Source organism: Eublepharis macularius, chromosome 4 (genome assembly GCF_028583425.1).
Source record: "Eublepharis macularius isolate TG4126 chromosome 4, MPM_Emac_v1.0, whole genome shotgun sequence".
Taxonomy (NCBI): domain Eukaryota; kingdom Metazoa; phylum Chordata; class Lepidosauria; order Squamata; family Eublepharidae; genus Eublepharis; species Eublepharis macularius.
In genome coordinates this window covers 55812533-55836756 of record NC_072793.1, presented here as the reverse complement: position 1 = coordinate 55836756, position 24224 = coordinate 55812533, and the positions used below count along the sequence as shown (strand labels likewise).

The window sequence follows — 24224 nt, the reverse complement described above, 5'->3', positions numbered from 1 at the left end:
AGCCGTTTGTGGATCCGGACCGCTGCCGAACCCAGGCCACCGATTCTAACCGATCAAGTCCCATTTCCGATCCGGAATCGGGAAGGCCAAAGCTGGAGGGCGCCCCGTTGTTTGCAGCGATATAGGAATGGTGGTTGGTGGCAGCGGCAGCCAGGCCCGGCGGGCAGAGGGAGGCAGCGATGAGCCGTCTCCCTTCAGGGAGGGAGGGGACATTCACACACACACGCACACACTTAGAGTAGAGGGGGGGAAGTTTTTAACCCGGCAACAAGCCGCCTCCCCTCAGGGAGGGGACTTTCCCAGGGCCGGATCTACGGTTGCCAGCGCCCAGGCAACCGTAGCCAGGCTCTTGCGCATGCGCGTGCGCGCGCTCCTGGGTGGCCCCCCCTCCCACGCAGCAAGCCGGCTGTCCCGGTGCACTGTGGAGCTGGCAGCAGCGTGAGTGGCTCGGCGGCTGCCCGTGCCGTTCACCTGCCCCGCAAGAACAGCACAGGCGGCCTCCCAGCCACCCACACTGCCTTTTGCCTTTCCCCAAGACAAGGGGTGGCTGGCTTGCCCACATGCCCCTTGTCCTGGGGAAAGACGAATGGCGTGGGCGGCCGCCCAGCCTCCCGCACTGCCTTTTGCCTTTCCCCGGGACAAGGGGCGGCCAGCTTGCCCACACGCCCCTTGTCCTGGGGAAAGACGAACGACGCGGGCGGCCTCCCAGCCTCCCATGCTGTCTTTTGCCTTTCCTTTGTGCCCATGGCTTCAGAACACCCCCTTCCCCCCTCCCTCCCCTGGGTTGCTGCTCCGTGGTTGGAAGGAAGCCTGCTAATCAAGGAAAGCTGGGCTTCCATTTGTGTTTCAAGGGCGACAGAAGGAGGGCAAACACAGCTCATTCCCCTGGCTCCGTTGCCCCAGGAATAAATTACTGGCGCAAGAGTGTCTGCAATTCTGAACAGAAACCGTATATCCGATCAAGTCCCGAACAAGCAAACCCGACTGCTGGATCAGGTCCCGTGGACGGAACCGATTAGCTGAGTCACGATGGCGCAAACGCCAAAATTGGGGGGAGGGGGTTTGAAATCGTAACTCAGATCGTGCCCATGTCTAGTTTTGAGTTCAGTAGCACCTTAAAGACCAAGCCCATTTTCACATGCCCATAGCCTCCGGAAAATTGTGCAAAACTCATGGCATGAATCGTCTTCTTAGCACGATTTCCCATCATGATACCATTTAACGGTTTGATTTCTGACATCATCACACCATTAAACAGGAAATTGCACTAGGAAGATGCTGCGTGTCGTGAATTTTGCGCGATTTTCTGGAGGGTTACAAGTGTGTGTGAAAATGGCCCAAGAAGAGTTCCAGGGTATAAGCTTTCTAGAGCCAAAGCTCCATTCATTAGCTATTAATATATTCAATATATTAAGCTGAAATCCAAAGATTACAAAACTGCAAAACAACATAAAGTGTAACACAAAATATTTCAACAAGTTACAACTAGAGCACAGAATATCTAGAACAGAATAGTAATACAGTAATAATATATACTTCATAACAGGAAGCAAGCTATCAAGAGCACTCACTAAACTTACTTCAACCCACTCCCCCACCCCTCTTAAGGCAGCAGTGGCTTTGCCTTAGGGCTACACGAGAAGAGCCCTGGATGAGATTCACTCAATGGAAAACAACTGCTCTCTAGAGTAATTTCAGACCAGGACAATGTACAGGCTTTAAATCATCCTCTCCACATGCTACTATCTCCATCCCAAGTGGGCCTCCATGTACCTCAAAATTAAAAGAATTGCTGGACACTCCAAATATGGAACTCCCAGCACACATCTGGTTTTGCCCTTAGTCCTTGGGAAATGGAAAGACTGCCTTTAGTGAGGTAACCAACAGCAGCCAGGCAACTTCACACTGCACAATCAAGGATGGCCTTTTAATGCAGCTTCTCATATCAATCTGCAGCAGTGCAACAGCCCACACTTCCTACAAAATCATAGAGTTCCTCGTGGCCTCATTCTTGTTGGTACCAAGAATTGTATAAGAGTACACTGGCATCTCTTTACATATTCGCTTTCTGAGCAGGAACACAACATCATCTAATTTCACAGTAATTCATATTTATTAGGGAAGTGGACAGTTCCCTCTGTCTCTTGCATTCAGCAGCAAATCCACACTGGGGAAGATGAATTTTCATGTTACTATTTTTAAATAGATGCTCAGACTCTCCCCTTTGACTGTCAAATATTTTAATGTATAGCTATCACTACAGCAGGATGTTTGGGAGGCCTTTCACTCATAGGATTGCCATAGGTCGAAGGAGACTTGGTGGCATATAACACACACACAGAGAGAGAAATAATCACACTAGTAATTTCACATCTCCTATTTTTATGTCAGCAGAATCGATTTATATTTAGCTATAATGCAATCAGGAAAATTCAGGGAAGGGTGCAACTGTTGCCTGAATAGCTTGCAATACTAATCTATTCTCTGACTCTAGAGGCATCCCTCTATGTCCAGAGTGCAGCCCAGTGCCACTAGGGTTAATTTATATTGGGATCTTTTTCTATTTATGCCACAGTCCCAGGGGTTGAGCTACCAGTGTTGTGATGGGTTTCTCTGGATAAAGATTTGGGGAATATCAAAACAAACACTCAAGCATGAGAATTGGGTTTTATAACAGATAGACAAACAATGGAATTGCTACAAAAGCATAAGCTAAGAGGTAAACTACAAAAACACATAACAGGAATATACACACTCCAGATCATAAAGAATCAGAAATCAAATGTATACATTACTAATAATGCTAATATTGACTACCCCGAATAACCCTGATATTCCTAAGAGTCCTGGTGTATGTGTAAGTGTGGGTGCAAAAATGAATCATTTGACCTGTCCTGAAGAGTGCTGGCCCAAGGTGGAGATGTCCCAAAACATTCCAAATGCACAAATGTGGGAAAATGTGCACACATACACACAAACAACTGTATACAAAAGGAGCACTAGAGCAAAAAAGCCCACTTGCAATTGTTGGAGTGCTATACTTATGCTAAATGTATATGAATAACACGTAAACTAGGATAATTAATATGGGCACTTGGTACATGTCTTGACCAGGATTGGGTTGTGTCAACTAATTTTAAAGGTGATTAAAGTCTGGGTCATTAAGGGTGTAGTAGGAAAAGGAGGGGATGCAAAAATGATGAGGGAAGGGACTGAGGGGGGACAGGAATCTAGACACCTGAGGATTGGAATCTGCAGATTCCCATAGCGAAGGTGTTTATTTGGAAGTGCTATTTCTTTGCTACAACCAGTTGTTTGAATAAACGGAACCTGAAAAGATGAGACTATGGGGCAGTTCACTAACCCTTTATGGTTTATATACAAATTAAGCTGGGGCAATATAACATAGAATCCTAGAATCTTTAGACCATCTAGTCTAACTCCTTTCTCAATGCAGGAACAGCCTAAAACATCCCTGATAAGTTTTTGTCCAACTGTTCCTTGAAGACTGCCAATGAGGGGGAATCGACCACATCCCCAGGCAGCCAATTCTATTGTTCAATTACGATACTATAATAGTTGTAAGAAATTCAAATCTACATCTATATGAAGAATTTACTGAGGAGTTGTTTACTCACTTTCTTCCAGAAAATTGGGCATAAAATCTGATGTAATTCTATACTCTTGTCACTTCTGTTCCCACATTTTAATACACGCTGCTACACAACAACATGTTTTATTACTCTTTCTAATTATTATTTCGCACTCTTTATTTCATACCTACTTTTTACACTTTGTTTGCTTTCTCAGCATTTTCTCACTTACCTTCTTCTTGTTTTACCTATTTTGGCTCCAGATATTTGTGGCTTTTGCAATAGTACTGTGATGATATGCTAATTATGTCTTTAATCCATCTGTAGCAAAATAATACTCTGCATCAATTAGTTGAAGAAAATGATTTGTTCAAAGATGGAAAGAAGCTAAAATAATGCACATATCATTTAAGCGTTAACTTTAAATGTACTACGTGAAGCAAAAGATGTTAAGAAACACCCAAAACTGGAGTATATTTTGAAAAAATTAGGATTCTCACTTAGGGACAAGCTGTGGGTTAATGAGCCAGCAAGGCTCATATCACACATTCCTAGGATTTAGGAGAGAGGCATCCTTCGAAAACAGGACCTGTGTGTTTGCATTTAGAGCGCACGGCCAGATCTCATACTTCACTGGCCAGTTGGAAATTAATAAAGTCCCACTGTATATTCTATTCTGCAGCCCACTGTGAAACCTCCATGAAACAGAAATGAGACATTTTGAGGGCTACTGCACACTGGCTTTTCAGAGCAATTTTCACAAAAAATTATATAACATAGGCATTTCTGGCTGAGAGTAGACCTCAAGCTCACATTTCCTGCAGAGAAACAGTATTGGTATGTATAGCTATGATCTATTGCAAACAAGTATTTTGGAAAGCTCTGGCCATGCAGACCAAAATACTGCTAAACGGTGATCTCTGCAATGGCCTTGGGAGTTAGAAGGAAGCTTGCAGTTCTGCAACAAGTAGCAAATCTTTTATGCTGTATATAGGTAATTGAATTCTCTGAGAGTCAATGTATGCCATCCTGTTCAATAATATCAACCTCACTATAATTAAGAAGTTTAATTAAACAATTAAACCAGTAATCTATTTAAGAGGTGGTGGTGCTCCTAATCCTTTCTCATTCACTACAGCACATTCTGCTGTCAGTTCTAGAAATGTTATTCTGCATTTCAGTGAAACAGATATTTGTAATCATGGTTTGTGGGGAACACAGATACAGAATTTTTTATCCCTTTGCTGTTACATATTTGCAATCATACGTCTTTCCCTGACACTAGCTATCACTGTACAGCATGTATGCTAATATTTGACCAAGGAAGCTTTGACTCTTGAAAGCTTATACCCTGGAAACCTTGTTGGTCTTTAAGGAGCTACTGAACTCGAATCTTCTATGCTAATACCTGAATAACGCCAGCAGTTCTAGCACAAATTATGAAAATTAACTGAGACAAATGAAGCTTAGACAATCAGGAGCAGATATGCCTAGTCAACTCTGCTTTGTTAACTACTCTCAACTGACATGGGTAACAGGAAATTCTTCTTACCACAGAGAGATTCACACTAGGGGTGTACGATCCGGGTCTGGGAACTGGGAGAGGGGGAAGCTGGATTTATGCCAATCCAGCTAAGGCAGGAGAGGGGCGCATGGCTGGTGGGGCAAGGGAGAATGCAGCAGGCAGAGTAGTTTCCTATCTCATTCTGCCCCTCGCCCAAGCTGCTGCCACTGCCTTTTAAACTCTGTGGCATGACTTAACTTAACCCCATCCGGCTTGGGATTCTCTGGATTGACAGTGAGATTCTGTGAGAGCCAAGCTACAAGTGACATCTTACACAGGTTGGACACTTGTCAGCTTACCTCAAGTTTTGATGGGAAATGTAGGCATCCTGGTTTTACAGCTTGGCTCTCCGTTACAGCTGCAAGATCAGGATGCCTACATTTCCCATCAAAACTTGAGGGAAGCTGACAAGTGTCCAACCTGTGTCAGGTGTCACTTGTAGCTTGGCTCTGATTCTACATTGGGATTTTCTAGTGCATCAATAACCTTGCAACATACCAGAGAATCCCAAGCAGGGTGGGGTGCATGGAATTTAAAAAGCTTGGAAATGTTTCCTCCATAGGAAACAATGGAGAGTGGCTGGAGATAGCTTGTTCAAGGTCCCATAGAATTGGACTCTGGGGTCCAATCCTTCCAAAATGTGTGTGTGTGTGGGGGGGGTCTTTAGGGGACAGTCAGGAGTACGTTCCCTATAAATTTGGTGGAGATTGCTTAAGAACTGCTCCGTCAGCCACCCAGACTTTATTCCCCATAGATAATAATGGCTGGTTAAATCCAGGATTCTCTAACCTGGATTATCTTTCTGTAATATTATAATTTACTCCTACCAATTTACTCCTGCTCTGATTTGTAAATCTGTAAGTTTCTTCATGAACCAGCTTTTTGACCACAAATTTAGGACTGCATTGCAATGTATTCTTTTAACAACATTAGCCTCTCCATTAGTGAAATTTATTGGTGGCAGTGGGGAGAGACATATAAAGTACTAGGAGGGCAGTGGAGAAAAAATCCAGAGACAAGGTGTGTTTGTAAATTCACATTATTAAAGTAATGTTTGCAAAAGAGAGCTCCTTTAAATCCTGAAGCAACTTATCAGTGCTCTGAAATAAGATTGATCTTGGCCCTGGATTTTTTTCTCTGCTGCTCTCCCAGCACCTCATATGCCTCACCCCCAAGAAACTTTAGGGAGAGACTAATGTGGATAAGGAAAGATATGTATATATGTATGTGTGTGTCTATTCAATCCCTTATTAAATCAGCTTTTACAATAGCTGTAGTATATACATTTCAAAAAGAACTGAGTTTATTGTAAGTTTTTCATTAACTTTGGCTGTAAAAAGACATCTATAGTGTAATATAAACAAGAAAAGAGACACAATTGCATCACAAGTGTAATCCAAAACAAGAGCCATTATGAATGTATTTATGGCGATAACCCTCATGAAATAAAGTTTGCAATAAACTTCCAGTCAGTGTCCCAGTGTAATGCAGAAGTGGCCACAGGGGAGGAATTCATTCAAACAGTTCTGAAGAAGGCATAATGGCAAGATGATGATAGCTAGAGGTAAAAGCTTCCTGCATGCACATACTAAAATTAATCTACGTGTTGCAAAAAAACCTGGACCAACCTGATGACTGTATAGACTACAGTTTCCAGCAGAGGGGACTAGAAGCTCAGTACATTCTTTGAAAGCATTTCCACAAAAGGATACTTTAAAATAAACAAACATGTTCCTCTTGATGACATCATAATGATTTGTAAGATTCATGATCAAAGGTTAATATTTTTGTCCCTTTAATACATAATTATATTTTTACTGCAGCAGAGGCCAGGCTTCCAGAAAGAAAAGTTGCTATATGACAAAGAAAATTAACACCAAATGGCACAGAAACCGGGTTGCAGCCATTAGACTATTCAAACCAAACTATTATTCCCCGTCCCCACCCCAAGTTACATACAAGGACTACTCAAAGCAAATACTTTGGAAATTTGGTACAAAAATATATTCTTAGTGTTACTTGATATTTCCTCCCATAATGATGTCTCTCTTGCACACACCCCTCCTGGGAAATGTCAGTGTATTGATATAAAATATATTAGGGTTACAGCTGATGTTTACTGATAAATCTTGTTCCAGTCACAGTATCTCAGCATGCTAAAAATATTTGCATCTTAGTAAGATGAATTTTAAATGTATTATGTTTTTACGTAATCATTGAGCATAGGTTCTAGAATAATTTTGAGGGGGGGGGAACAGGGGTAGGCCAACAGGAATGCTGTTCTGGATTTCTGCTTCTTCCAGCAAACACACAAATCTATTCAAGATTCCTGACTCCGTTTAGTTCCAGACATGACAGAAAAAAAGTGATAAATACCTGAAATTTGTACACCAAAACAAATTAAATCTGTTTCTGATATCTATACATTGAGAATGAGTAACAAAACAGGGTGAAAACAATGTAATAAATAAAGTCACAATTTCAGCCATGCTGGCAGTTTCTCATCTTATCCTAACCTCCAGGCACAACCAAAAAACTCTTAGATTTACTCTCTAATTGGCTCATTCACCTTGACCTTCAACTAAATCCAATTGCAGCCGTCGTATTACAGACACCAAAAAGTGGCAGCCAGCCAAAAGCTTTTTTCCAGCAATCATACTGATGTAGTTATCCACTTTTCACAAATCTAGATTATCTTTACTATTTGATGTAGCATTTGTGTAACTCCTAAAATATTTCTGCTGAAACATTTCCTACGTTCTGACAACTTTAACTTGTGTCAATCAGTTAATGAATATATACCTCATACTTATTCACAATGTTTACACAATAAAAGTAATTATCCCAGCACTGTGCTTAGGGTTGCCAACCTCCAGGTGAGGTTTGGTGATCTCCTGGAATTACAACTGATCTTCAGAGAACAGAAATTTCTTCCCCTGGAGCAAATGGCTGGTTCAGAGGGCAGACCCTATGGCATTATAATCAAATTAGGTCCTTTGCCTACCCAAACCACATCATCTCCTGGGTCCACTCCCAAATCTCCAAGAATTTCCCAAACTAGTGTTGGCAATACTAATTGTGCTCTGAATTAATGATATGTTTGCCCTGGGTGTGGGTTTATAAACAAAACCTTTCCTCACATACTTTATTGGTATTTATACATATTCTGCACCAGTAGTATGATAACCTAGCCATGTAAAAACAATAATGTTAGAAGAGTAATACTGCCATTTTTCCTTAACACTAAAATTATGCGAGACTCAGTTCTACATACTAATGACTAGCCAATGCAAATATTAGGAAGAGGAGAAAGAGTTTTCTGCGAGGTTGCAGAACTTGGTAGGGAAACAACTCTTAAATTCCCTCCCTTCCAACAAAACTACAGACAAATTAATGGTGGGTATGGGAAGTGCATTGTATAGGAAAGGTCAGGCTGTTGAAGACTGCTTTTTTTTCTTATAAAGGACTCCAAGAATGGCTGTGCAGTAGTTAAGCAAGTAGAATTTTTTTAGAAAGGTAAAAGAATAAAATTCCATTTAAAATGCAATAAAACAAAAAATAATTTTTTAAAAAAGAGCATGTTTGGACCCAAACAGGAAGGGTAATTTCAGTGGTGTGCATTAAACTAGCTTTACATAGTCTTTTATAAGCCAAAACTATGCTCTATCTTCCTTGACTCTTGGCAAAACAAAACAGACAGCTTAAAATGTTAGATAAGCAGATGCCTAGCAAAACCAGCTGTGCCCTACTTGCCAAGGAAATCTCTCACTACATATTTGAGAGATATAGGGATATGTCAAGAATAAGATTCCTGTGCCATTCAAGTGGCTCTTGGAATGCTGAATATAGGTGGCTCTGCTTTATTTCCATTCCTGCGTTGCACATGTGTAACTATGCTTAGTACTAATTTTTAGATGCAAAAGCAGCAGCTGAACTACTGATGGGAGCATGGAAAGGTTCCAGGTCTGTCCAGTTGCTCATTCACATCCAAGTAACAAGTCTCAAGACAGTCTTATGAGCTACTATGGTAGCTGAATGGATTGTAGAAGCAGGCTGGATTTGCTAAAATGTAGACATGTTAGATTGGATTAATTTCTAAACAAGTTTCTTTTACGACTTATATTTGAATATAGATAGTCTGACTATATTTAACAATATCATTTGAATATCCTTTTCATTTTTAGTAAAAAAAGAAACAGAGAATCTCAGAAGTGGGTCAATTGCAAACATTCTCCGTGTTCTGTACACACACATACAAGCACCCTGTCTTTACCAACTCGTTCTATCTTTTCACCTTCTCCAATCCTGTCCTAGTCTGTTTCTTATGATGGAAGGCAACAAAATTGTTCTAGCCCTCTACGAGTCATCAGTATGAGTCTCAACATATCCATTTTCAAGAACAACTTTAAATACATTGCAAGCTTTTAGCTTCCCTATAAAATAATACTTCTATTGTTTCCAAAGGAAACCCTAAGTACCCCAAATTACTTTGCTTTTAACATACTGACATGTTGATGGCCTGATGCTTTCCAAAATCAGAGTCAGATTGACAGAAGTCAGAGTAGTTTAGAGGAACACTTAAACCATGGCATTTTGCATTTGGCAAGAATTACTGCAGTGAAAAATGACAAGGTGACTTTCTAATTCTTTTAGTTGGGCTTGGAAGGAAAGAACTGAAAAACTAATTTTACTGACAAAACACTTTAAACTCTGCTCTACCTACAGAGCGGAAAGACAGTACATCAACAGCACTTGTAGTATACACTTTATTTTTTCATTTATTGAGAATAACACATTATATTGTTAGTAGATTTGCCACCTAACCCATAATTTTAATGAGTTCCAGGTTTTAATGATCTAAACCCAGATCTGATCATCTCTACACACAGTACAGTAGGCCCGTGCCATTTGCAGTTGTAACTCACAATTTAACTTATTCACAGCCCAATCTTGTTACGTGGTTTGACATTAACACCCTTAATTATGGCACTGAAAAGACAAGTGAGTGATGCAGAATGTGGTAACGAAGGAAGAAAGATGATGAGCAGGAACGAAGTGCTAGCTATGTCATCATTCTATGTCCTCATCATAAACATTATGTTACATTTTGTAGAAAATGTGGTTGTTTTGCTATGGCAACAGGTGGCTGCCTTCCAGTATTTGCATATTTCACTTTTCATGGTGATCCTAGGAAAGGATCTTCTGCAAATGGTGCAGGTCTCCTGTACAATGGATCTCATGTGTTTCGAGTTATGAGACTCCTCATGAAAATGTGATGAAAAGGGTCTTGTAATCCGTGGATGCCTATAAAAACACCTAAAGACAAATGTCCTATAATGGTAGCAGAATTCACATTAAATATAATTGTGTTCACTGATGCACTTGCTTTCTTGATGCAGATGTACAACTGCCACTGTTTTGAGTTTCTTGCATTCATGCACAAACAAAGAGCACATGAGGAACAATTTCAGATCCAAACTACAGCTATTTAAACTAGAAGAAAAGCTGTTACATTAAAGTTATTTCAACTCCCAGCTTTAATATTTTTATACATGTCTTCTGCCTCACCCAAAACAGGACTTTTAAAATTTTTCCTTTTAATTTTCACCAACTTGAAAAGCTGGGGTTATTACTGTTGTTGTTTTGCACAGTAACATTGCTTTAAAGAAAGCTGAAAGATGGTACAGAGCCAGACTTTCAAATGCAAATGCCTCCAAGAAAAATATGTAGATACATATTTGAGTGCATAAACAGAAGCTAAGCAGGTTCAGCCCCAGTTAGTACTTAAGATATGAGACCACCAAGGAAGTCCAGGGTCTCTATGCAGAGGTAGGCAGTGGCAAACCACCTGTGATGTCTCTCGCCTTAAAACTCTACATGGGATTGCCATGTACATCAGCAGTGACTTGACAGCACTTTCCACCACCACAAAAAAGCACATATGTAATGTAATACAGAACAAAATGTATATCATATATAATGAAAGATTGTCATACATATTAGCAATTTTCAGCCTACTAGCACTACCTGTTAGTTATTCACCATATAGTGGAAACAGTAGAAACTGGTTTGTGTACTCATGAAATACAGGATGCTTTCACAAAAACCTATAATTACTGAACTTTACTGATGTCCTGAAATATAAAACAATTCCTACATTATATTTCTTTTTAACATAATAACAGAATGTATTAATTACATACTGAGTCCTGTTCAACTCATGTCTGAGTGGCACACTGTGGTCATTTAAATATAAAAGCTAAGTATATATTTTTCCTGTTATGTTACCAGCTTCCCCAATGAATATACAGTAAAGTTTAAGAAACATGTAAGAGCAATAACTTTGTATCTGTTTTTACTGAACGCCAGTTCAAATGCACACATGAACAATACTTCCATGTGGCAGAACCTTGAGTTGGGCTTTGTAAGCATTTCAGCTGTGTGTTATTCCAACCCCATGTGAACCTTCTACATCAATGGCATAGAACGTGAAGTACTGTCAAAGACAATGACACAAATATGAGTGCTTGAAATTATGGGATAGCGCCACACAAAAGTGATTTTTAATGGCTACAGAATGGTAAGATGAAATTTTGAACTGTCCCTGTCCTGGTGCCTTGCAAGCCCCCACTGCCCCCCTCCTCCAGGGAGGAAAATCCTGGCCCCCAGCCAAAAATCTGTTTCCGCAGCCGGGAGTGCTGCATTTTTCATCATGTGCAAAGGGTAACTATCAATTTGTTTTCTTCATTAAGCAGTATGCAACAGTAGCAAAGAAATTCCAAAATAATATTTCCTGTCGCACTTGCTTATTTCACTTCCTGTTGCACATGCTTATTCTCACAAATGAAATAGCTCTAAGCATGCAGACTGCTTTCCTCTTGATGTATTTGTAATTCTAAATGCATGAATACTGAATTCATCTTTGTAATCAAAGTCATAGTGGTTGTTCTACAATGCTGCTGAAACATCACCGTTCTTGCAGAAACAATTCTCCCTTGTTTCCGCCCTGCTTTTATTCCTGTGTGTACTGAACGCCAGAAAACTATTTGATATCCCCAGATTTGGGGGGGGGGGGCAGTTTAAGACACAAATTAACAGCAACAAAAGGAAGATTAATGGAATGATGAAGCAATGACTTTCTCCTCTGATTGCCCTATTTTAGAAGTTATTACTGTAGAATCAAGTCTATTCTCACAAATTTCCTAGTGCTGAAGTACTATGCAGAGACTAGCATATTTTTTACAACTTGGAATATATTCAGTACTCATTTAAAACATTATGCACATGAACATACATATGAAACTGCATTATACTGAATCAGTCCATTGGTCTATCAAGGCCAATATTATCCATTCTGCATGGCAGCAGCTCTTCAGAGTCTTAGACAGATGAGATATTTCGCATTACCTGTTATCTGGCCCTTTAACTGGAGATGCCCAAGACTGAACCCTCTTTATGCAAAGTAGATGCTGCTATACCACTGGGCTGCAGCTCCCTCCCACTTAGAAAGTACAACTATATTTATAAACAAAATTAACTGTGATATATTAACTGGGTGTATCACTTGCTATAAAAGCAATTTTTATTTATTTGTAGGCCATTACCCTTCTTAGTAAGTTTCTCCTTGTTTGCTGGTTGGATAGTGATCAGGGATGGGCCCTAATCCTAACCCAAGCCCCCATACCCTTCTGATCCACATTCTATTCTCTTTGCTCTTTGCCCTTCCCTCTGGTCTACATAAGCTCTAAACCAGGCAGGAAGGCAATAGAATAAAGAAGAGGAACCAGAGTTAATGAATGTAAATAACTTTAGACTTAAGATTAAGCATAACAACAACAAAATGACTTTTTTATTTATTTATTTGATTAGTTAATATTTGATTGTCTTCTCAAGAAGGGGAATCCATTAATACTTTTCAAGAGTCCTGCTTCTGGAACAACTGCCAATTTCTATTTGTGCCATTAGAAATTCACTGTATAGATACTACTCTTTTAAACAACTATGTTTCTTTATTGTACACCTAAACATTTAATTATGAGAGGAAGACAGCAAAGAGTACTAGGAAGGACCAAATATGAAAAGCCTACTGCTGGAAGTTTTAGTAACATTTTGATTTTGCTGACTTGGCCTTAGTGGGACTGGTCATTAACCTGAAAGGCTAATTAACCAAAGGCTTCCAGTTCCAGTCTTAAGCTAGAATGTCATTAATGCTTGGGAAGTGTGGGAAGGGAACAGGATGATGGATAGCAATTTTGCTAGGTGGCCTTCATGCAGCTTCTGACAGCCCTGCTCCCCACAGGCTGGATGAGGAGTTGGAGAGGAGGTGGAAGAGGGAGTCATCAGATGTGAGGGCTTCAGGTTTCAATCTGGTCCATGGCTCATGTTGAAAAGGAAGAGTTGGCAGGTATGATTGGCATTCAAGAGCTCTCTTCCAGCAAAGACCCACCCACCCCACTTCATGCTTCCTATTTAATTCTGTCAGGGTTACCTATATCATTTGCTATGTCCATGGGGAAGCTGCAAGTTAATAGGGCCAGAAAGGAAATTTACCCAGAGCTACGACTGGGTTTTGCTTTCATTAACAATGCAATCAGACATACACAGTATATACTCATAGTAAAAGATATATACTGTGTATGTCTGATTGCACTGTTAATGAAAGCATAACCATCACATCTGAATGCTGGCAGGTAGGCATTGACTGGGAAACATAGCGCAGGTTGTGCAGGGCAGGTTCCCTGCAGGACCATAAAAGAGAAATCCCCTTTAAGGGAATTGGGGGTGGGGGAGTGTCATGATGCATAGCAGCCAACCTCAGTGCTGACACATTGACCATGACCCCAGAACAATGGTAATGGGTAGGAATAGTGGTTTCTACCTCAGCCAGCCTTAATACCAGCTCTCTTCCCTCAGTTATCCCAATAGGTAGGCTGGTGATAGGGGTGTGCAACTTGGGTTTGGGATTCAGGGTAAAAGCCAGATTTTTTGCTGATTTGGCAAAATTCAGGAAACTTGGCTGGCTGTTTCACTGCAAAGAATAGCAAAGAAACAGCAGTTCCAGCTTTTTTTGCAGGGGAGGGGTCATGTTTCAATCAAAATTAACCAATTTTTCAGGGAACCTACTGTCCTCTAAACAACCCATGAGGAATGGACCTTGAAGTCCAATTCTATGGGCCCCCTGAACAAACTGCACCTAGCCACTCCACTGTCTCTTAAGGGGAAATAGTCAAAGCAGACTCCCACTGCAAAAACACCCTGGGGCATGGCTGCCATGGCCAAGGCATACTCTCAAATGCAAGCTCCAGACACAGAAAGCCCAACAGAACCAAAATGAAGTCCCCCTACTACCAAAGTGCCCCTGACCAAGCTGCCCAGATCTACTTTCCCTTCTTCCCTACAATGAGAAACACCCAAGAAGACAGAGTTAAAATTCAACAGGACCTGAATACTCTGGAGAAGTGGGCGGTTGTGAACAGGATGCAATTCAACATAGATAAGTGCTAAGTATTACATCTGGGCCACAAAAAACGTGAAGCACAAATACTGGATGGGAGATACACTTCTGGGTAGCGTATGCGAAAGAGATCTTGGGGTAAGAATGGACTATAAACTAAATATGAGCAGTCTGTGTGATGCAGTGGCAAAAAAGGCAAACTCAGTCTTGGGTAGTATCAAAAGGGCCATTGCATAGTCCCTCTCTATACTGCCTTGGTCAGGCTGCACCTGGAGTACTGTGTGCAGTTCTGGAGGCCTCACTTCAAAAAGGATGTGGACAAAATCGAGAGGGTACAGAAGAGAGTGATGAGGATAATCAGGCGTCTGGAGACTGAACCCTACGAGGAAAGGCTGAAGGCCTTGGGAGTGTTTAGTTTGGAGAAGAGGAGATTGAGGGGGGACATGATTGCTCTCTTTAAATATTTTAAAGGCTGTCATTTGGAGGAGGGGAAGGAGCTGTTCCAGTTGGCAGCAGAGAATAGGACCCGGAGCAACGGGTTTAAATTACATGCAGAAAGGTACTGGCTAGATATTAGGAAAAACTTTTTCATGGTCAGAGTAGTTCAAAGGTGGAATCAGCTGCCTAGGGAGGTGATGAGCTCCCCCTCACTGGCAGTTTTCAAGAAGAGGCTGGATGAATATTTGTCAGAGATGCTTTAGGCTGATCCTGCTCTGGGCAGAGGGTTGGACTAGAAGGTCTGTATGGCTCCTTCTAACTCTGTGATTCTGTGAGAAGGTTTCCAAACTAGTTCTCAGGGCACAAACACACAGTGGCAAGGATGCCAGTGGCCAGAAGCACACTCCCAATGCAAGCTCAACACACAGAAAGCCCAACAGATCCAAACTGACCCCTTTCAACACAAGTAACTCTTGAGAAAGATGCCGAACCACTGATGGGAAATTATCTAAGCTGGTTCTCAGAGGCACAAATACACCAGGGCAAGGCTGCCATGGCTAAGGCACGCTCCTAAAGGAAAGCTCATCTCACAGAAGCCCAAAAGAACCAAACTGAAGCACAGGAATGGAATCTACCTATAACCAGCACAAGTGAGGCTCCTCTGAGCCAATGAGAGTGGCTGCAAAGAGGAGAACTTGAGTTCCCCAAAATTACCCCTCAGTCTCATTTTCAGCCTGAGGCCAAGTCAGATCTATCTTCTACAATAACATTGTCTGCATGCTTTTGCCTTGTGCTTGTGGCTTAGTACTTTCTTGGTTCTGTTCTGTGGTTCTGTTCTGTGGTGTTCCCCCACTGGCTCTGGCTTCTATCTGGATGATATGAATGACACTCACCACTACCACTAGCTGCACTGAAACAGGTCATTGTGAAGTAAAGACATGGTAGCAGTCCTATTCATTTCAAGAAATCTTCCTACTAGATTGTTTCTATTTATACAGACTTTCAGGCAGAGACTTGTTTTTGACCATTTTATTCATTTTCTTTGATACTTATCTTCATAAATATTAATAGATGTCAAACAATATATGGGCTCTTATGTCAGAAGAGTCAGACTAAATCTAGAAGAGCAATGCAAGCCAGAGTTCTAACTAAGGGAATTTACCCTTCATCCAGGAATGTCATTCTCTCCAGTCTTCTTCCTTTCCTTTGGCATACACATGTCTGGATTGCCACTTTCTAGGCAAAATACAATTTCTTTTGGAATATTTTCTCCACTTTCTCAAAAGGAACAGATTGTATATTTAAGTACAGCTGCATGCTCTCTATGTTACATTACTTTTGTACCTCTTTGATAACTTCAGCAGTGTTCCCATGTAATCAAAGAATGATTGCTTACATCAAGAGACGCTATAGAATTCACAAATTTATGGCTGTCATTAGAATTATGGTGAGGTAGAAAAGTTCACTGACTACCCAGATTATCTTGATTTGGTAGACTTAACATCTTGGGACACGTTTAAAAGAAAGATCACTAACAGAACCAGACAATCATGGCAGGGAACAAGCTGATTCAGAAATAAAGACAACATGCAATCTAACATTGAAAGAATATATAGCAGGTAAATTGGCACCATGGAGCATGACATGAAAGAATAAAAACAAAAGTTAAAAGGGGGCTTTATGTATATTGCATTTGTCTAAAAAAGTATCAGTCACTGTGTAAATAACAAAACAAATGGAACTGCTGGCTAAATTCCAATTATCTTTGAATTTGCTGCTGAAATAGACCAATTTTTATTTGAAGAATTAAGATTAGGAATACAATTTTGTATATGGGCATAATGATCAGAGGATGTGTTCACTATTTTCCTTTATCTCCAAGTGAATTAGGTCATGAGATGCACCAACAGGGGTTGCTAGACAGCTGCTGAGATTAATGAGAATCTGGAGGACAGGGTTATGGGGGAGGTAACATTGACACAACAGTACTACATCACAGGGAAAACCCAGTAATGATGTCATGCTGCTCTAGGAATCACTGGAAACTCTATGGTGCCCTGGGTTTTCATTATTCCTAGAGTGCCATAGAGTTTCCTTGATTTCTAGAGCAGTGTGATATCGTTTCAGGGTTTTTCCTGGAGGTGACATAACGCCACTGGGTTGCAAGTGATCTTTTTACTTTATTTTTTTCCCACTGGTCACCGGAGTGGCTGCAGGCACCAAGATCTGGCGGTGGGAGATATCCTGCCCTCAGACAGTAAGTGGCAACCCTAGAACTAACACTTGTGTTAATCCTCCAATTGACTTGAGTTGGATAAATGTAAAGTAAAACAACCTAAATGCAAAATATATGATTGAAACAAAAGTAAATCACGAACTACAATTCTGAGACCCTTTACCAGTATACTCCCCTCCCATAACAAAACTGATTTTACAACAAATCCTTGTTAGTGCTTTACTTGTTGATATAGTTGAGAAAATTCATGAGGAGGAGCCAGTGGGAGGATGTCAAGCTGCTTCTGTGTGATTTCTTGAAACATGGACTTACCTATGAAATAGGCCAGCAGGATGGCAAGCAAGACTGCTGCAGCGATAGCTGATAAAGCAGCACATTTCCAGCTACAATACTTGGAGGGCTTTTTCAGCTTGAATGCATTTCTGGAGAAAGTATTTCTAGGTAACAATCTGGGAGGTGGTGTGTAAACTGTTCCTGAGGTCAAAGGGTATCCAGGGGAAGAACTACTGAACAGAGGAGTTGTTCCAGAAGATGTCTTGAATAAGAAATGCCTGAAATGCAGACAAATTGGTCACAGTTAAGAGATGCAGTTAAGAGATACTTATAGCAGAAGAAAAGTAACTCAGCTCTTCAGGAATTAAAAGAAAAAGGCAAAGCTGAAGAGAAAAATGTTAGCTGTGAAATAATGTCTGAATGAGATTTTAATTGCATATGCCAATGTTCAAGTAAATCCGACTGTTTACATATTTGAGCATGATGTGATTCCACAGTACTAGAAAGTTAGCATCAGTAATAATAGTTGCTTTCCCCTTTGAGCTTCCCATGCCAGTCAAAAAACAGCATCTTACCTAAAAGATTCTTACACTGAATCTAATATTTGTAAATACTAGGACTCAGGCAACAGGGTCACCAAAATGGGAGAGGTACTAAGGGTATAAATGTTCCCAGGCTTGGGTTACTCTAGGAGCCCGAGAAGCTGGGCATTCAGCAGCTCTGTTGTTCCAAGGGACTGTGTCTACGAATTTCCTTGCCTTACAGAAGTTCCAGTTTATGCTGGTGGTCTTCTGTACTAAAAGCATCATGGGTAGTGCAACAGTGGTTACTGTTCGGAGTATGCTAGACAGGATGGGTAGTATAGTTTCTGGATTCTGATTTTAGAAAGTCTGTAATCTACCTGTTTATCTACCTGTTCATAAACAGTGGAGAAATGGAGAGCTAGCCAGCCAAATTCAACCACCAGTACAAAAAGGCCCAGAGCAAGATAGTTTTTTCCAGCTTTGCTCTTAGAATTTTCTGGATCTAATGGCTGGAGCATCATGACAGCTCACCCTTTTGCTGTCCAGTGAGTTGAATTTCCCCCCTTCCCTAGCACTGCCAGAATACATGAGCTTGGCAGCCACAATGCACAGCTCCTTTTCTCAGTCTCCTTCTTAACCTTAATTCTTTGTCTACACACCTTCATTCTTCCCTTTTTATTCATTTCCTCCCTTTCATCTCTATGTATTTTCTCCATTTCTGTCACTACTTCTATCTATATAATCTCCACTTTCCCCATTTCTACCTATTTCTCTTTTTTGCCTCCATCTCTTAGTGCTCCTTCTAATTCTTCTTCCCATTATCTGTTTGCCAGCTCTGCAGAATTAAGTTTAGCTGAAATGTAGAGATCTATGTTCTTGACTGTAAAAAGAATTGGTAGTTATTATTAGTTAGAGTCATATTATTTAATTATTACTTCTGAAATGGATGCTTTGGAGACCCGAATAGGTGAAGAGTATAGCATGGATGGAGTCCAGGGGGTGGGGCCCATCACAGCTGTTAACAGCCCTGACTGCTGAATCTCCAAAGGAACAGAATGTCATATGGCTTTGAGAGTTAAACTTGTTTTTCAAGTGGTATTGTTCACAAGTTGATCTCTAGATTTCTAGATTTCCCAAGGAAGTTCACTGATTTCCAAATATCGAAGTCTCACACTATGAGTTGCCCAGAGGGCTAATGAAAGGCATAAGACTACACAACACATTCAAACTCTGGAATATCAAACTGATGTGTTCTTGATGGCTCGCCAACAACCAGTCATGTTCTGCACCAGCTAAAGAGTCAGAATACAGTTCAAACCCCACAAATATGTAGCTATTAGAGTAACTAAGCCTCAAAGTTATAATAATATGAAATAGAGAATGTATCATTACTATCTTTACAGATGGAACTGGTAAGAAGTATCCCTAGATACTGCTGATACAGTAAAGTAGGGCTCCATAAACTTTTTGAGCCTACAGATGCTTTTGGAACTCTGACAGAAAACAGCTGCTGCAGAAGGTGGAACCCCCCACAAAATGGCTTCCACAGAAGGCAAAGCCAATCACAAACTTATTGTTGCACAAAGTGCAGCCAATTAAAATGCATGAAGTCTGCTAGTAGCTCTTCAGTACTTCAGGCAAAAAATCTGCTTAACTGAGGGGGGAATCTCTCTCTCTCTCTCTCTCTCTCTCTCTCTCTCTCTCTCACACACACACACACACACACACACACACACACACACAAAGCCCTACTGAGCAAGAGTTCCCCCTAGCCTCACCCACTTTCAGAAAACACTTGGCAGACTCTTGGAAAAATATTAAGTACATGTAAAAACTGTAGATGTATAAACAGGTGTTCCTACTCTACAAAGATTATATGAATTCCCACTCATCTTTTTATCATTATTTCACAGGCCCTAGCTGACAACAATTCCCCACCACAGCAAGAGGAAATTTTATATTAAAAACTTGAAAGCAACAGAAATATAGAAACACATCAGACATATTACTATCACAGGAGATTTGTTTAACACCTATTGATGTTTCAAACAGTAAGATAAATTATATTAAGCTCCATTAAAAAAATCACTGTGAGTTTAGCTGTAACTTGATAACATTCAGTAAGCCCCCAAGCCAATTAAAAGCACAATCCTATTCTCCATTTATGCGTACTGGGTGGAGTAGAATTATTTTCAAAACCCATTGCTCTAGAAGAGTGCATTACTGTCAGTGAAAAACAAATTAGACCACCTTAGCATTACCTTTAACTCAGCAGGCCTCTGCCATTAGAAAGGGTGGAAGTAGCTGGAGTTGGCAGTATGGTGAGGGGCAGAGTGAAAGTTAAGAGCCTATGTCTGATCAAGGGACACTCACCACTGACAATGATATAATGTTATTCCTGCAAAATAGTTATCTATGATAAAACAATCAGTAAGATCTCAAACAAAACCCCTCCCTTTCTACCCCATCAGCTACAACCAAAGATAGAATTGCAACTCTGCAGCTAACCACAGCAAACCAATAGTTATATATAAACCCCAGAAAAGGGAACACAGATCACTCATCTCAGTACTTGTAATATGGACTACACCACTTTCCCCTCACATTAAGAGAACTAGGAGCCTCCTTACATGTTAAACAAACTTGAGGTTAGTTTGGATAAAATCCTAACACACCTTGTCTTCAACGTGTGACCTTCAAAATGTGGGAGGATGCAACTTATCTCCCATGCATGCACTGAGGCAGGAAGAGAGTCTTCTCTTCACCCCCACCCCCTAATGCTTTAACTACCCAAGAGAGGCTGTGGAGGAGGGCTATTTTGCTTTCTGGTTCCATGTTGTGACAAAATTCACTTTTTAAAGGGTTTCCTTACTGCAGCACTCAGAGAGATGGAAGAGAAGGAGTTAACAACTGCCTGGAATGAGAGCTTGATTGACAGGCTGCTCCCTTCTTTCTCTGATTGGCCAGTCAGAACCAGCCCTCAAGATGACAATTGGTGCTGACAGAGGGTTTTTTTTAGGTCAGTTGAATATATGAGAGAGTTTGCCAAGGAAGGTCAAACAGATTCCCCTGACTGCCCATATTCCACTGCTGCCTCTGTAGTAAAGCTGCTATTTCTTTTGAGAATTATTCAGCCTTGAGTGCCATTTCATACAAAGAAGAGGGCTCCGGCTTTTCCCCTATCAAGTTTCTGGGCTGGGCTAAAAAGCCAAAAATATAACTGCTTATCAGGGTGGGACAAAATGAACTTTACAATCATAAACAGAGACATGCTACTTTGGGGCTGCTCAGCCATAACAAGAAAACTTGGATTCTGAAAGGAAAATCTGATGCAGTGCGGGCAAGTGAAGAGAGGTTCGTTATACATGTGTCTGCCCAGGTGTGATTAGAAAATAAAGGAAGATCCTTGGCAGATGTGGGGAACCATCAGTAAAATAGCCCTACCCCACAGCCCTTCTCTGCTAGTTAAAGGGCATAGGGTGGAAAGGAGGGCATGAAGAGACACCGCCTGCCTCCACACACACACGAGACATGATTTGCACACACGCACCCTGTTTTAAAGGTAAATTTACAGTTATATGTCTGCGTAATCTGTAAAGAGGCCCTAGGAGCATGCAAGTGAGATCCTGCTGATGATACTTAGTAAAAGAGCACTTTCTAGAGTTGCCAAGCTGAGCATGGTAACGGGCAGGAGGGTTGAGGGCAGGAAAATGGGAGGTGAGAGACTCAGCTACATTATGATGTTGCCTACATTGTGATTACAGATGGGCAAGATCCGCATTACGATCCCAAAAAACCCACGATAATGGCGATCGCGCGATCGTGACTCAGCGGATTGTGATCGGCCACGGCCAACAATCCAGCGATCAGGAGGGGGCTGAATCGGGGCTGGATCAGGGCTGGATCGTGCTCAGATCGGGAAGCCAGACACTCAGGCACCAGTAATCTATTCCCGGGGCAACGGAGCAGTAATCTATTCCCAGGCCTGAGCTGTGTTTCCCCTCCTTCTGTCGCCCTGGAAACCCAAATGGAATGGAAGCCCAGCTTTCCTTGATCAGCAGGGCTCCCTTCCAACCACGGAGCAGCAAAGCAGTCACCAGTTGGGAGAAGACACCCAGGGGAGGGAGGGGGAAGGGGGTGTTCTGTAGCCATGGGCACTCCAATCTCATCCCTGCAAACCCTGATAGGCAGCTCTGACGGCCAAACACAAACACAGATGCCGCCGGCATCACCCACCGTTCTTTTCTTGCCAGCGCGCTCCTTTTTGGCCTGGCGGGCAGGCACATGGGGGGTGCCGCTGGCGAGCAGCCAGACCCCCTGCCCCCTGAGGGGAGGTGGCTCGTTGCCGTCTCCCCGTGCCCACTGGGCCCGGTGGCCGACGACGACACGCACCTTCCCACATAGCTGGGAATAGCAGCGCGCCCCGCTTTGGCCTCCACAATCCACGATCCACGGATCGGGAACGGGAGATGATCGGTGTGGATCGTTTAGTTGGGATCGTCACTGGCGCCGATCCACGATCAGCTGGATCGGCAATTTTTTTTGGATCGTGCCCATCTCTAATTGTGATGTCATTTCTGAGTAAAACCCGAGTGACACAAGGTAGTTCAAAGAATTGCTAGAAACACTATGCTAAAATCACAGAGTATGGTAAAACCATAGAGTTTCCAGAAATTCTTAGAACTACCCTACTTCCATGTTTTACTCAGAAGTGATGTCATGATGTAGCCGATGTTGCAGGGTTTTTTTCACTTACTGACACTCTGAGCTATAGTGGGCGAATGAGCCTGACAACGGGAGACCTTCACATCCTGCACCACACCCCAAATATCACTAGAAAATAGATGGGTGTGAATATTATTCAAATATCTATGTTCCATGTTCCACGTGTCCTGCAACTGCGTGGTCAAGATTCTGTTATTCAGCTTAGGAAAGCAGTAGTGTCCCTAACATATACAATATCAAGTATGAAGTTTGATGTTAAGAAGTGCTTTGTTAGTCACATGTCAAGTAAGCTCCCATAATTAAAAGTGGAAATGACAGGGAAAGGGCCATTATTGGTGAACACTAAAAACTACCAGTTGAGAATGGAATAATAACATGAAGTGTGTAGAATGGCAGGGTATTCAGGTCCTTTCTCAGGCACTCAATATCTTTTTCTGAGAAACATGGCTACTGCAACTGTAAGTTATTACTCATTTCCATGCTCACGTTTTTCCAATACTAATGCAACCAGGAAGCCATTTATCATGGATAAAGAAAATAATTTCCTCAACCCAACCGACCCCCATCTCACCAGACCATGACCAAGCAACAGCAGCAACATCAAGGAGATGGCTACATTCCTAAGCGCTTTCCTAAGTGGAGTTTTTTTGTTTAGCAGGCCTTTTTTCCAAAATGTACTATAGAAAGTAATGTGCTAATGTTATGAAGAATGCAGATTCAGTCAGTGTGAAGCACAGAGGCCTTGCTTTAACCAAAAATGTTGACAAGCTCATCCACTGTGTTGCTGTTAGAACATACTCCACAACTGTTTATGTTCATCAAAAGATGTAAACTCTGGGCCCAGACTTACCTGGGACCCCAGTTTACGGATCCACAAGGGTGAGGGGACACAATATGATGGTCATCATCTTGTCGACAGCACGGCAGTTCCCAGGGGCCCCTGCAAAGTCACACGGGCCCTTGCCATTTGAAATGTCAGGTCAGCCAATCAGCACAAGGCTGGCGGCGGGGGGTGGGAGGACACTGAGGATGGACTTGGAAGATGAAGCCTTCTCTCTAGTCCACCCTTGGGGAATAAACTGAAGGGCCTGCCTTGCTGCTGGCATTCTGCTTCTCCAGATTCCCTTCTGGCTACATGTTGTTCAGCTTATGTTAGAAATGGTCAGATGTTGCTTCCATAGTTTTGGGGATCCTGATTGCTTGTATATTTGTCTCAACTGCATAGTTTGGCAATTTCAGCATTGGGCACTCACCCTCTTGGGGGAAAACAGGGCTTGCATGCCCATTTCCCCATCTTTGAGGATCCCCTTAATGGATCCTGGGGGTGAGGCATTGCACAGACAAGCCCAACTTGGAGGCTGTTGGAACATCCTCGCTCCCACGTAGCAGGGGGAGCCATGCAGAGTTTTGTATCCAC

General features: G+C 41.8%; 1 protein-coding gene across 10 annotated transcripts in view; it reads right to left on the bottom strand.

Annotated features, from left to right (window-relative positions):
- The window catches only part of TENM2 (teneurin transmembrane protein 2), a 1076616-nt gene that overhangs the window by 325404 nt on the left and 726988 nt on the right, over positions 1-24224 (bottom strand). For all 10 annotated transcript variants that reach the window (XM_054977125.1, XM_054977126.1, XM_054977124.1 and 7 more), the window contains one exon: positions 17598-17836. In XM_054977125.1, the coding sequence (XP_054833100.1) occupies positions 17598-17836 (239 nt within the window). The remainder of the gene's footprint in view (positions 1-17597; positions 17837-24224) is intronic.